Source organism: Danaus plexippus, chromosome 5, assembly GCF_018135715.1.
Source record: "Danaus plexippus chromosome 5, MEX_DaPlex, whole genome shotgun sequence".
NCBI classification, from domain to species: domain Eukaryota; kingdom Metazoa; phylum Arthropoda; class Insecta; order Lepidoptera; family Nymphalidae; genus Danaus; species Danaus plexippus.
In genome coordinates, this window is record NC_083539.1 from 5502034 (window position 1) to 5515649 (window position 13616).

Here is a 13616-nt window from a genome sequence, read left to right on the forward strand (position 1 = left end):
TAAAAACTCGTTTTCATTGTTAGATATTTAAATTAAATGCGGATATTGTGAATTCTATTAAAAATATTCGTAAAAAAAGAAATCTATTAAACTTGAAGCGCTCATCTATAAGTTAGAGGTCAGATAAATTGTATTACTGCTTTTGGTTTGTGGTTTATGTAAGAGTGTCATGAGCGCGTTCAGCGAGCATTGCGGGTTTACCTGTGTCCCAAACAGCACGCCACTTGGAACTTACACAACCTAAGCATAGTGGTTGCGAATAAATTCGTATATGAAAATCTTCAATGAATCATTGATGATTTATTAGTTTGTTTCTTTAATTTAATTGAAGTAGTATAGTATTAAACCAGAATGCATAGTGTTTCTTAAAAAGTTTTTGAAAGTATATTTACAAGATGAGTGGAAGGAAGTATTATCGTGTTTTACCAGCGATTTTTATATCTTTATTATCGGTTATTGGTGAGTCATTTTTTATAAAATAAAATTATATAATATTTTTTTTATCTGAGCCTTTGTTTCTTAAATATTTTTTTGGTGATTATAATTAATATTTTTTTGGTAAAAATAATTTATTTTATTTTTATTTCTGTTGTTTTGTTGATTCATCCGATGTTGTAAGTTGTTAAAAGGCCTAATAAACCGTTGTAGGAAATATAATATAATGGAATATGTGTTCTTACCATGTATCTATTATAGCCATATCTTAATTAAGTTCAAGCACGTACCTAGGCATGAGCGCTTGCATTTATGTAAGGGAGATGGGGCTTATGTGTGTACATACTCGTATGTTAGTGCGTTTGTGTTAATATTGACAAATGACAAATATACTAGCTGAATAACGGATATGATAATGTTATTAGTAGATATTATCATACAACATTCAGTGCTCATATATACATACATATAGGTGCTTTAAGCTTAATAACATTGTCACTGAAAGCACAGGCATATAATGAATTATTTTATATCACAAGCACCTAATTTATTTCTTATAAAAATTTTAACTGAAATATATTCATAAATGAAGCCAACAGTCGTCGGTCTTCCTATTTTTCGTGACTAACGTTCTGAAAAAATAATTAAAAATAATATATATTTTTTTTAGTATTACCCTGTGAAACGATGTGTTTTTCCATCCTTACTTCAGTTATTTGAATACATAATTTGTCATTTTTAATTTTATTTGTCTGGGTTTTATGATTTCATAAAAACCATACATAGTATCCAATAGAAAGCTTCCTAATATGTCTTCAAATCAATATGAATTATACCGTATACAATATTGCTGAAATTCATACAATTAATCGAAAATAACAGGAGGTTCACAAGATGGCGCCCGAGTGAAGCGTCTAAGGGCTAATGCTGTGCCAGAACCGGCACAAGCTTTGGATGCCCCTGAACCGATCACCGACACTGTGCCGCCAGTCTCATTCATCAAGGCTTCCGTGAAGGAATACTTGGAATTAGGAATGGCGATACCTGGTAAGATTAACTGTCAGGCGTTGTAAGTATATAATATTAATTTATCTAACTGCGAAACGTATTTGAAGGTATCATTGAAAGTTCATGTAGGAGGTTTAGTTGAAGAAGTTTTCTTAAGTAACTTTTAAGTGCAGTATATAACTGTACCTACTAGTGCAACTAATATGGTTGATGTATGCATCAGTATTTATGAGTCCTTCACGAAAATGTTGACGAAATTTTTATGAGCATATTGTTTGAAATATTAGACATAAGTTAAGACCCTGTTAAACTATAACGGAATAATTAAATTAAATATATGTTTTTGTCACAACCAATAATTAATCTGCCTTACCTTAAACTTGAAATACATGTAGCTGATTCTCACGACTAAAATAAATACAATTAGACCATCGTGTTACAAGGCTGAGGAGCATGTTATTCGTGTTCAATGCAAAATAATTGGCACAAAGAATATTGAAGAAATTTTACTTAAAACAAACTAATGGGATTTGTATTAAGAAAATTAGTTTAAGAATTACTTCTTCTATATTCATATGTTGATATATGTTACTTCTTTTTGTATTATTTAAATTTTGTTATTGTTTTCACGTTAGTATTCATTAAGGACAACTGTTTTATTCATATACATATTTTTATTTCTTATTCAATATTCGAGATTTTATTTTATGAATTATTTTGAGGACACTCATTAGTGCTTTTATGATAGGACATTTGGTAAAGGTCAACAACATAAGTTTAAAGAATGTCGATTTATTTAAAGGAAATTATTTTTTTTTGTCATTTTATACGTCGTAACATTTATATTAGAATTGAGTTCCTTAATTTTTGCTTTGAATTATAACAAAACTATATATTGTAAACTGTAAATTTATTCATGTAATTCAATAGTCAAAAACTACTTAAACATCACAGGTATTTCAAACTATGATACACAAGAAGTTCATCACATCACATCCTTTTAATAACTGTATTACGTCATACAGATTGCAAACAACTTATGATTTATTTCAATTTAACTACACAGAGATTTTAATGAAATAAGTAAATCTATAATTATGATGGTTTGATAAACGAACTATTGTCTGTTGGGTTAAGCTGTAAAACAAAGGATTTATATCCTGACCTGAGTTCTGGGAGATTTGATTTTGCTATTGCTCTTTTAAGTAATAAATATTATTTAAAAGTTTTTCTCTAAAATCACGATAAATTAAGAATCAATTTATAATTTTGATTACGTACATACAAATCATTAATCTAATAAAGTATTCAAACATCGCGATCAATACAACAATGATTATTTAAATGACAATTTTGATCAATGAAAACATTAATCATTTATATTCATATTTAATAAAATACCACGCCCCTATAATAATTAATGTATCATATGTATGAGATCCAGTTCAATAAGCTTTATATTCTAAAATTTTTAGTTTTAAAAAGAAGTTTTTATTTAAAGAGCATTTTACTACCTTTTAATTGGAACATTACAAAGCATTTTGACCTTAGCGGAGGTATATCGTACTTGAACGAAGTTCACATGTCATGGAGTCAGTTTCTCAAAGGTTTGAAATGATATAAGAAACGTGATTACATATTTATAGGTCTCTAAAGGTCTTTCACACAACTATGAAGATGGAATTAACTTTATATGTAGGTATATAAAAAACATGTCCAATGAATGGAATAAAAGTTATTATATTGTAAAGAAAAATCACGGTTAAAGGTTGTTCAGTCGTCGCTTCTCGCTGTTTTGGTCGAGTCAAGGTCTACTACTTACAAGTGCATCTAATTTAAATATGATTAAACATACCAAACATAACTTATACAATTGATGTATGCATTAAAATCTACCAACATAAAAAAATAACTCTAACATATCATTGACCCAAAAATTTTAATACCATGGGAACAGGGAAAACTGTTTTATTTTTTTTATAAGGAGTGAATATTTGCACTATATTTATTATATAATATATATGTAAATATAAACTACAGGCAACAACTAAAGCTATGGCGTGCACCACACAGCCTTGTTGTTGAAGCTTGGTTCTTAATTGTGTTAACAATCGTCCATTATGAATGTAATCATTGTGTTTTGGGCACACCATTGTACAAAGTTGTGCAATCTATATTATTAAAAATAGATCAAGGAGCTGTAGCGTTTATGATAACTCACGCATAAGCAATTTGAAATGAAGTGAAATTATTATACGCACTTATTACTTTAAATTCCATAAAATTATTTATTAATTCATATCTATCGGTTATTTTAAAACTAAGAAATAGTGCGAAGAACGTAAAGAGAATTATCTTGGACACTAAAATTCTCATTTATTTATATGTTATATCTTATAATCTTCAGAACATTGGTATGTATTTTAACGTCAATTTAAAAGTGTTTCAAGTTCATTGCAACACCAACATCTTTTTCAATCGTCGCTGTCTATGCATCGGACGGCTTGGTACTTAAAGGCATTTGCGTGGCACATAGAATGTGATTAAGAAATCGCTAACCAGTAGTCTATTGGCAACATGCACAATATATTCGGGACGAGTTCGCGAGCACGCGTGTGTTATAGGGAAAGTTTTTTCAATATATAAATACTACAAACATCTTCCCATGCACACATGTAGGTACATTGTACATACATTATAATTGAGATATGTATACATAGGTTGAAATATAAAAGTTGGTAATTTTATATAAACGGTCATCTTTTAGCTGATTTCTATATGTTGAAAAGCCAATTATATGTTGGCAAAATAAATAAATATTAATACACGGTTTTCGAAAATATTTCTTAAAGTTGGCATGTTTTGTTATATTTTTACTACAAAAGACATAAGCGAAATTCGGTGAATCTTTTATTGGCACCATAATTTGCAATCATGCAAAATATATATGAGAAGAGAGTTACAACATTAATTTACAATATAATAGCGTGAAAACTATTGATAAACTATATGTCGATACCTATATTTATTGTATAGATGATAGGAATAGTGTGAAAAAAAACTGTTTCTTTGAATTGATTGATCGTTTGTACACAAAACACACTCGTTTTATAAGATACATTGTGCGAAGGTGTCAGTGAAAACATGACATGCGAATAAATGGTACCTATTTCATAACTTTCATTAATAACGTATGAGTTTTACGATATCTCATCAATAAATACATGAAGGTTATGAAAATGTTTTCAAAATATTGCTTCAACATTGTATAAGTGGTAATAAACGTTACTATTAAATGGACCAAAAACGTACGATTTAATTAGTTCGACTTCAATTAATTCAAATCGAATATAAATATACTTCAAAACCAATTAACTAAGCCTACTCAGTTTCATATCTAAGATATCTTTTTGACGGGAGCAACGATAACGCTCTTGTAGTCTAATCACCGTAATGCAATGTTCTCGATAAGCTTTGGGTTAACGTTAAACTATGGTAAACGTTAAGTTATCTTGTGTGTAATAACTTATTGTTTATTATATATGAACTAATATAAAGTCCGTATATGCTCTTGCTAAAGCTGAATACTCTTTACTAACAATATTCCTTTCAGAATTTTAAATGCTCGATATCTTTATTTTTTATTACGTAAATCAGACTTTTTAAAATTGTCTACTGTAATGTCCGAGTAGAAAAAATTATAATTTATAGGATAGGATATAATTTTTCTATCACAAGTTTTGTCGAAATATATGGTTATATATAACATAATAATATCTACAGCAATTAAATCAAAACCCATTCTAAGTTTTTGTCCTCATTTAGCTGTGCAATATGTTGGCATTGCGACTATTATGACACTGATTAACAATTCTCGAATATAGCTTGTTTGCTGTCTGCCTTGCTTACAGTATGGGACTTCCATTTTTATTTTATTTACCTTTACTCGATAAAACAATTGCCAAATACGATTTTTATTACGATATTTGAAATTTTATTACACCAATTTTGTATCAGATAAATTAATATAATAAACTTTAGTTTTGTTAGGTTAATTTTGTAAGCATGTCACTTATATCAAGAAAATTTATCTTAATTTTAAATTATATTAAATTTGCATATTAATCATCATATGTACCAATAAGATCGCAACCGTGAACTATCCGTTAAGTAATATTTAAGTGATTTCACATATTACAATCTTTTTAATATACAAAATATAAAAATATATGATTAAAAGATTAGAATCATTAATCTCAAAATGTATATTACACATAAGACAGAACACTGGCAAGCGATAATAATGTGTTTTGTATATGAAAGTTACATAAAAAATTAACCAACAAAGTATGAACTCGTAAATACAGATATTTAGTTAATAAGTAGAGCCAATAGATTATTACAACTTACTACTTAGATAGACAACGTTACATGAATTGTTGTGTCAATAAAACTAGGGTATAAAATATAATGTATATAATTCATTAAGTTAATGTTAAATCTAATCCTTTGGCAACATGAGTGCTGTAGCTGATAAACACATTGGGACCAAGGTAGGAAAATGAGTAAGCGATGCCTTTGTAAAATCACTGATAAAATTTATAAATACTATGACGTAGATAACTCCGTATTGTCAACAGTTTAATGTTTGTGAGGATAAAGGCTACATCAAATTAATTTTATCATCTAACCTTGATTTCTTTATACGTAACCATATCACAATAGACAGAAAATATGTCTCGTATTTATCACTGTAACAATACACGTATGTGTTGCTTCACGCTGTTTATAAAATTGCGACATCAGATCTAAAGTGTATTATTAATGACCAACATAATATCTATTCTTATCGACATATATTATAAAAATCGGATGAAACATTCGAATCCCAATGGAGTTTTTTTGTATTTAACTTTATATAGCCTGTCAAACCAGTCCGGCTTGTTTTAGCATTGAAGATGTTTCCTACCTGTGATAATTATTAGCAATGATGTACCCGCTGTCGGAGTTGATAGTTTAAATTTTGTTTTTTTTTTAATTTGTATCATTTTTTATTTGGTAGGTCAAAAGTTCACGTGGAAATAACATGCATATTTAAAAATATATATCATTTATAACATTTATGATCTGTGGTTACAAATATAATACTTTGCATTTTATTGCGATGTTTAGTTTATCAAAGAAGTTATTTTGCAACAGCTTATACAAGGTTACTAGATACATAGTAAATACCTTTTTGTAACCAAGTACGAACGCTTCATTACTTTTTATATCTTTTGCATATTGTTTGTCTAAAATGTTTTTATGGGGAAAGACACTTATAAAACAGTTTTTATATTATCTTTCTTCATTTTGTGTTGAAATATGTTTTGAGGTCTCTACTTACTGAAGTGGAATAAAGACCGTCAAATGTAATGATTTATATTGATAATAATTAGCAACCGCATTTTAATTAATAAATACTTGTAACCGTTGTGAAATAAAAGTATTCAAAACAAAGTTTAAGCGTCTTCGAGTTTAAAATCATTATCACGGATATTATAAAAAAAAAATTAGGTCAGAGCTTTCATTGGCCATGGCCTAATTTAGTAGTTATTCAGAAATACAGCATTAGAAAAAACCTGAGAAACCAAATGGAAATTATGTTCTATATAAATTTTAACATTTTTTTTATAAAAATGATGGTTATAAAGAAAAAGAATAATTTTGGTTGTTTTAATCTAAATGGAAGATAGACGGGTTAGTCTGAAAGATCAAATTTTCCTCAATTTAACCATCTACCAATGTGAACATCAAGATCATTCTATACCCTTTTTGAGTTAGTTTTCTTGATTTCTTAAAAAGTGACATAAAAGGTCTAATGATACAGAACATATAAAGGGGAGCAAACCAATGTCAATGTTATTAGAAGGTATGAATTATCATGTCATCGTGTGGAGCCTCATCTCAAATTATTACATAAACGTGATGATACGACCTTGTTTTGTCGCTCACCTTATGTACGGCCATTTTTGTTTTGCGTTTCGCTTTTTGGCTGCTGTAAATACCTATTTTCATATTTTAAATTGTAAGTTATGATGCATTAGTTGATGGACTTGGCTAAATAAAACATAAAGAATAAAGATCTCTCTTTTATTGGCTGTTCTGTAACCTAATTATGAAATATTAACATGTGCTGTGAATGCTGGTCACACATTGAAGCACACATTCATGAAGTTGCGAAAACAACGCTGTCTCGAGATTTATCGATAGCAGTTGAAGTAATTTTGAATATAATTTTTTTGCTCTTTAAATTTATATACAAAAAACGTAATTCGATCACCATCAAACTGGAAAATAGGGAAAGAAAATAAGGTTCTTTTGTCAATGTATTTTTTTTGGTGTTGTCAACGGAATATTTTCTAACTACTGGACGAAATTTCCAGAGCGCTGCTTTCGAAAATTTTCCAATATAGAAATGTTGATCAAATGATTAATGAATTTAAATTTCATAAAATAGTAAGATTCATCTCACATTGTGTTTGTTTGAGTGACATATGTATTGATGTATTGAATAGTATGTCGGTATTTATTTACTAGTGTACTCAATATTTACCGAGTTACATAATTCCAGTATATTGCTAAGTTATAAAACATGAGCAATTAGGTAATTGAAGACGATAGTAAAAGCAAAATTAATTATTAATCAAACCGTCATCTGTAGTTTCTTAAATTACGAGTTGTATGAAAAGACCATCCTTTTTTTTTAACGATTGCACACCGGTTTGAAAGGTTTGAATAGAAAGACTACAATATAAGACTCGGCTTTATGTTTTTTAATGTTTATTTTATCTTATATTATCAAAGGCTGAAACTTTTAAATTGACCAATAGTTTTTATATCAAAATCATTCTTATCGATAATTAAGAGGTTCAAACAAAAAAAATTTTGATCATTAAGGATTTTAACTTCAGACATTTTACTATTTTGACATTAAAAAAAACTCTTATCAGACCTCTAAAATTTTGTAACCACTAACTATTTAAAAAAACTCTTATATTACGACAGCCTTTTCAGAGTATATAAAGGTAGCTTTTAATTAAGGGCACTATATTTAGGTTCTAAAACAAAGCCAAAGAGGAAGATATAATTAAGTAAAATTTTCAAAGGAATTATGAGAATGGCAGTTGTTACAGTTCGAATGAACGAAAGGTCAAAGGCATAATAGATACAGTCTGGCCCTTAGAGCAATTCGTTACTATTGGTTCGAATTACCGCCACATTTATTTGGTTTTAATGACGTTTCATTGTGATTTAATACAAAAAAGAAACACACAGTCGTTGATTTTGAAGGTTAATTCTGCGATCGAACGAGTATTTAATACATAAGTAAATATTATGTTACACCACGTTGTAACATTTTATTATGTAATTTATAAAAATATTTAATGATATAACATATCAAAAATATGCCAACGAATTATCTGTATAAAGTACAAAAAACATGGATAAAAATATATGTAGTAAATCCTAAAAGTTATATTGTATAATTATAATTTGAATGAACCAATAGTAAGGGCAATGGCCAGTGAAAGTATTGCACTTTCGATATCTAGACGACTGGCAGCGACTCTTATACGGACGATCATAATGAGGCTTTTCCTGGAACAAAACAGAATATTTGCAATAGCAGAGAATGATTAAGTCTAAGACTGATCTTCGAGGTCTGTTTGCGTTAGACTTGAGAGGTCTAAATAAAATAATAATAATGTTTAAATGTATTATTTCAAAAGATAGAAAATAGAACAAATTTATAGTTATATTGTTTTTTAGTTGTTTATTCTAATTGTCAAAATTTTATATCCGAACAGACGAACAACAAATACTTATAATTTTTGACCAATGTAATTAAATTTCTTTATATTTATTAACATATTGATTTATTTTTATTTACAAAATATGTTGTTTTCATTAATATATATATATATATATACTTTATTTGATACTAGTTCGAAAAGTCCTCACAAATATCAGGTACCTTACATTGGTCACAATAAATAAAAGAATTATGAAATATTTAGTATTACTTTAAATTTTTTTTTGCTTTTGTTATATAAAGTATTTATTATACTTGGTCAAATTTTATTTGTTTCCTAATAGCTTTATTATTACAGGTAAGCCGGGAACGGACTACCCGGTACTAGGCGCGGTTCCGTATACAAATTTTTACTGTGACGACCAACCTTATCCAGGGTTTTTCGCGGACATGGAGACCAGATGTCAAGGTATTCAATATTTCTTCGCATTTTTTAATATTATATTATATTTTTTATTTCTATCTTAGAAGTTCAAAGATAAAATAGAATTATCGATATGGTCAATGTATTTTTTTGATTATTTACTTCAAAAAAAGGAATAATAAAATATGATAAGAAGTTTTATAATTTAAAAGTTTTCTAAGTAAATTGAAAGGTATAATTAAAATTTATTAAACTCTTTATTATGAAATTATGAATCAAAAATAGAAACTGGAATCATATTCATTAATATTAATATAATAATATTTTGATAATCGTTGCGGTATTCGTTTATTTCACGGCAATGATTATAAAATATACTGTTACAACGGCTAATGAATAATGATGTTTAGAACAATAATAAACGGATGTGGGTCAGGCCGAATTGATGTAAACCTCGACCTTTTTTTGATACATGAAAGTATTTTGTATATTCGTTTATAGATATTAAAACTTCGTGGGACCCAAACATGGTCATGATTTAGAAACGATAATCTGATACGTAATATTTATAAGCATTGTTTAAATCCCGAATAATTTGTAAATGACAAAACGTAGGCGTGAATCGTGACCGATTGTTTTACTAAGTTGAACCTACAACTTTAAGATGACCTTGGGCCTAGCAGATTAGGATATGGGATGGCCTTTAGCTGAGAGGTCAACTAATTATTGAGAAGACGCGGAAGTGAATCAATCATCTAATGTTCAGACGTTATGTCCTTATATAATATATATATCGTGAGATACTAATGGTTCTATTGAATGCTCTTGTAACTTCTTAGATCGTGTTATGTATTTGATGATCGGTGGGAGAGGGTTTTGTTCATAACTTTTGTAACTTTTTGCAATATTTGTAAGCGTTGTATACATCACAAGGAAACGATAAAGCGTAAAATTCTACGTTTATTTATATTTGACGAAAAGTTTATTCGATTTTCACTTTTTAAATTTACAAGAAAAATTATTTGTTCATTTATTATGGATGTAGTGAGAAATATAAATTTGTAATTATGTAATTACCTAGAAATATTTAGATATAATCTTATTACCATTTAAATGCTCACATATTATTTACAAGTCATAAAACCGTGTATATTTTTATATGTGCGTATGTATGTTGCATAACATAGCTACTTATGATTACTCAATTCAGAAATTATTTAGCTGTAGCACTAGAATTTTAAATATTGCATTTAATTAAAAAATATTTAGACTTTTATATTAAAACGTGATTTTTTTATAATAGATCCACCATGTAAGATAAGCGGCTTACTTTGATTTAGGTATAACGTAAACCAGAACTGTAAAAAAAGGATTCCCATAAATACATCTTAATGCACCGTTTAGAATTTCCATAAAAACTTTATAAAGCATTACTTGAGTCTTAAATTGGAAGCGATACAAAAAAAAATTATACCTATTAGCATATTAAAAAAGTCAGCTTTTGACATTTAGATTTTTTCGCGGATCCATTTTGTATTTTAATATACTATGAATTAAAAAAACTTTATTATAATAGTTTTATGGAATTTTTCCTATTAGCTATTTTAGGTACATATAGAAGATTTATAAAAATTAATCAAACAAAGGGATGTTTTTAACCTAAATGATATTAGCGTTAAAATAGATTTTCTTAAATATTAGTCGCTAAACCATTTCCTCATTCGGAAGTTTTATTTTATTTGTACGTAACGCCAAAAAATCATTAAGTCACCCAGAGTAAGACAGAAATTACAAAAAATTATATCTTATCAAATGTCAAAATATTAGATAAAGCCTACATTTTTTTAAAACTTTTTCTACATTCTTTTTTTAAATTTTGTTTATTATTTTCAGCCTGGCATTACTGTGATATTGACGGGCGGCAAGCATCGTTTCTTTGTCCCAATGGCACAGTTTTCTCACAGGGGGTGGCATCGTGTGACTGGTGGTTCAATGTTCGATGCTCACTCTCACCCGCTCTGTATCCCCTAAATGCTAGACTTTACAGACGAAGAAGAAAACAGTCAAGACCGAAACCACACAGGGTCATAGATAAGAAACTCATTGATGAAATATTTTTGTAAATATATGTTATGTATTAAGTTACATGGGTTTTATTTAAATTTTATTTGATTAATGAATTGAGAATATCTTTTATGTACGAGTTATTCCTTTTTGATTTTTTTTGTAATTTTTCTTTTTCATACGTCTTATATATCATAAAATATACTGGCATAATATGAAATTTCAACATCGGAAGTTACATATAACATTTAGTATCGATATACGATTATGCTAAAAATAACGGATATAGACACGGAAAAATAATTTGAAATATTTTTCTATAGTACAAGGATTCTGTTAAAATTGTTAATTTATAATTTTTACAATATCATTGAATGAAGTTCGGCTGTCAATGCATTATTTTTTATTTCTGCTGCGAAACATATAGATTATTCATATTATGACGCGCGCGTTATAGGGACTGAAAGCAATAGTTTTCTAATTCCTTGTTTCTGAGGAAGTAGGTCTAAACGAAAGATTAATTAACGTATATAAAAATGGTTTCACGAAAATGTTTTTTATCCTTAACGATGGTAAAAAACATTATTACCATTTTGATTTTTAATTTTTATAAGGATTTATTATCGGTCAGTGTTTGCATATATGAAAACCTAGTTAATTTATACAAGCGGACGAAGTAGCGGGTTTCAGGTTGTTTTATCAACATGACATGAGAATATTTTTGCTAAAGTAGGACTTCATGTCAACACATACAAACCTAAAAATTCTATATAATAATACGAGTATATACAATATCTATGTGGGCGAGCGTGGGACGATAGCTAATATGTGGAGGTGTATGTTTAATTAATTCCAAGAGATTATGTCGATGATTGTTTAGGGCTTTTACCTTAATACTATCTTGCAACGGTATGTAATAATTTTGAGTATGGTTATAGAAAAGTCTAATATTTATTTGAATGGCTTTAAACTTTAGCCCCTCGATAACCTGGCCATCAAACTTAACGCATCACGTAAGAAAAATAAATAACTGTTACATAAATTACTTCATGAAAGTTATGTTTTACGTTTATACTGCCTAGTTATTTAAATTCCTTATTAGTATTTATACCAATATGGTATCATACCATTGTTACTTTTTTTAAATTTTACTTTTTATATTTTGATACATTATCTTTAATTATACCTAATTTAATTATTTATTAAATTATAAAACTATTATTTTACAATTCATAGTATTTTACTATAACGTCAGTCAATGATTTTTTCCTGGAATAAAATAAAAGCAAATTTATCTTTTTGATAAAACGTATTTATGAATAAACTACGTACTCTTTTAAGATTTTTGAATACAATAAATTTCTTTATTTTGTTTTTGCCTCCAATTGAACAATTGATGTAATTGTACGCTTGCGATCCCGTCATACGCGAAGGTATGTAAGAAGAAACGTAAATAACTTATCACTATTGTACTTAGTTTATTTTGAAAACATATTTATGTCAAAATAAAAGAGTTTCAATTATCAAATGGAAGTCAATGTGTAATATGACCTTTAATGTTTTTCAGATTTTAGAATTTTTAAGTGAAATAAATAAAATATCTATCGACTTTTCATTTAGAAGATTATACTTTCATGTCAGGGACTAATGTGTCTCTTGTGGTGTTGTGTTTTATTATTTTCATTTTTTTATTTGTCTTGCCAAAAAATACAATAAATATATTTACATCGCTTGTTTTTGCTATGAAAAAAGTTATAAGTAACGACTAATTACTTATTTATACTATATCAATATATGAATGAGTAAAGATGCTTCGTATTAAAGGCAAGAGTTAAGTAATAGATTATTACATGGCTTTTACTTGTACTATGTTTATTTTTATCAATTTGA

General features: G+C 28.0%; 1 protein-coding gene across 1 annotated transcript; it reads left to right on the top strand.

Moving 5' to 3' along the window:
* Positions 1-165: 165 nt before the first annotated feature.
* Positions 166-11807, top strand: LOC116769091 (uncharacterized). Its single transcript, XM_061529459.1, has 4 exons — positions 166-459; positions 1318-1482; positions 9597-9707; positions 11556-11807. Exons 1-4 carry the CDS (start codon positions 396-398, stop codon positions 11783-11785), a joined length of 570 nt encoding a protein of 189 aa, XP_061385443.1. The 5' UTR covers positions 166-395; the 3' UTR covers positions 11786-11807.
* The last annotated feature ends 1809 nt before the right edge of the window (positions 11808-13616 follow it).

What these genes read in the sequence shown, in the direction of transcription:
- LOC116769091 (XM_061529459.1), top strand. Translation starts at nt 396, where the DNA reads ATGAGTGGAAGGAAGTATTATCGTGTTTTACCAGCGATTTTTATATCT. An exon ending in ATTAGGAATGGCGATACCTG is followed by an intron (nt 1,483 to 9,596) that starts GTAAGATTAACT and finishes TTATTATTACAG; the next exon opens with GTAAGCCGGGAACGGACTAC. An exon ending in CATGGAGACCAGATGTCAAG is followed by an intron (nt 9,708 to 11,555) that starts GTATTCAATATT and finishes TATTATTTTCAG; the next exon opens with CCTGGCATTACTGTGATATT.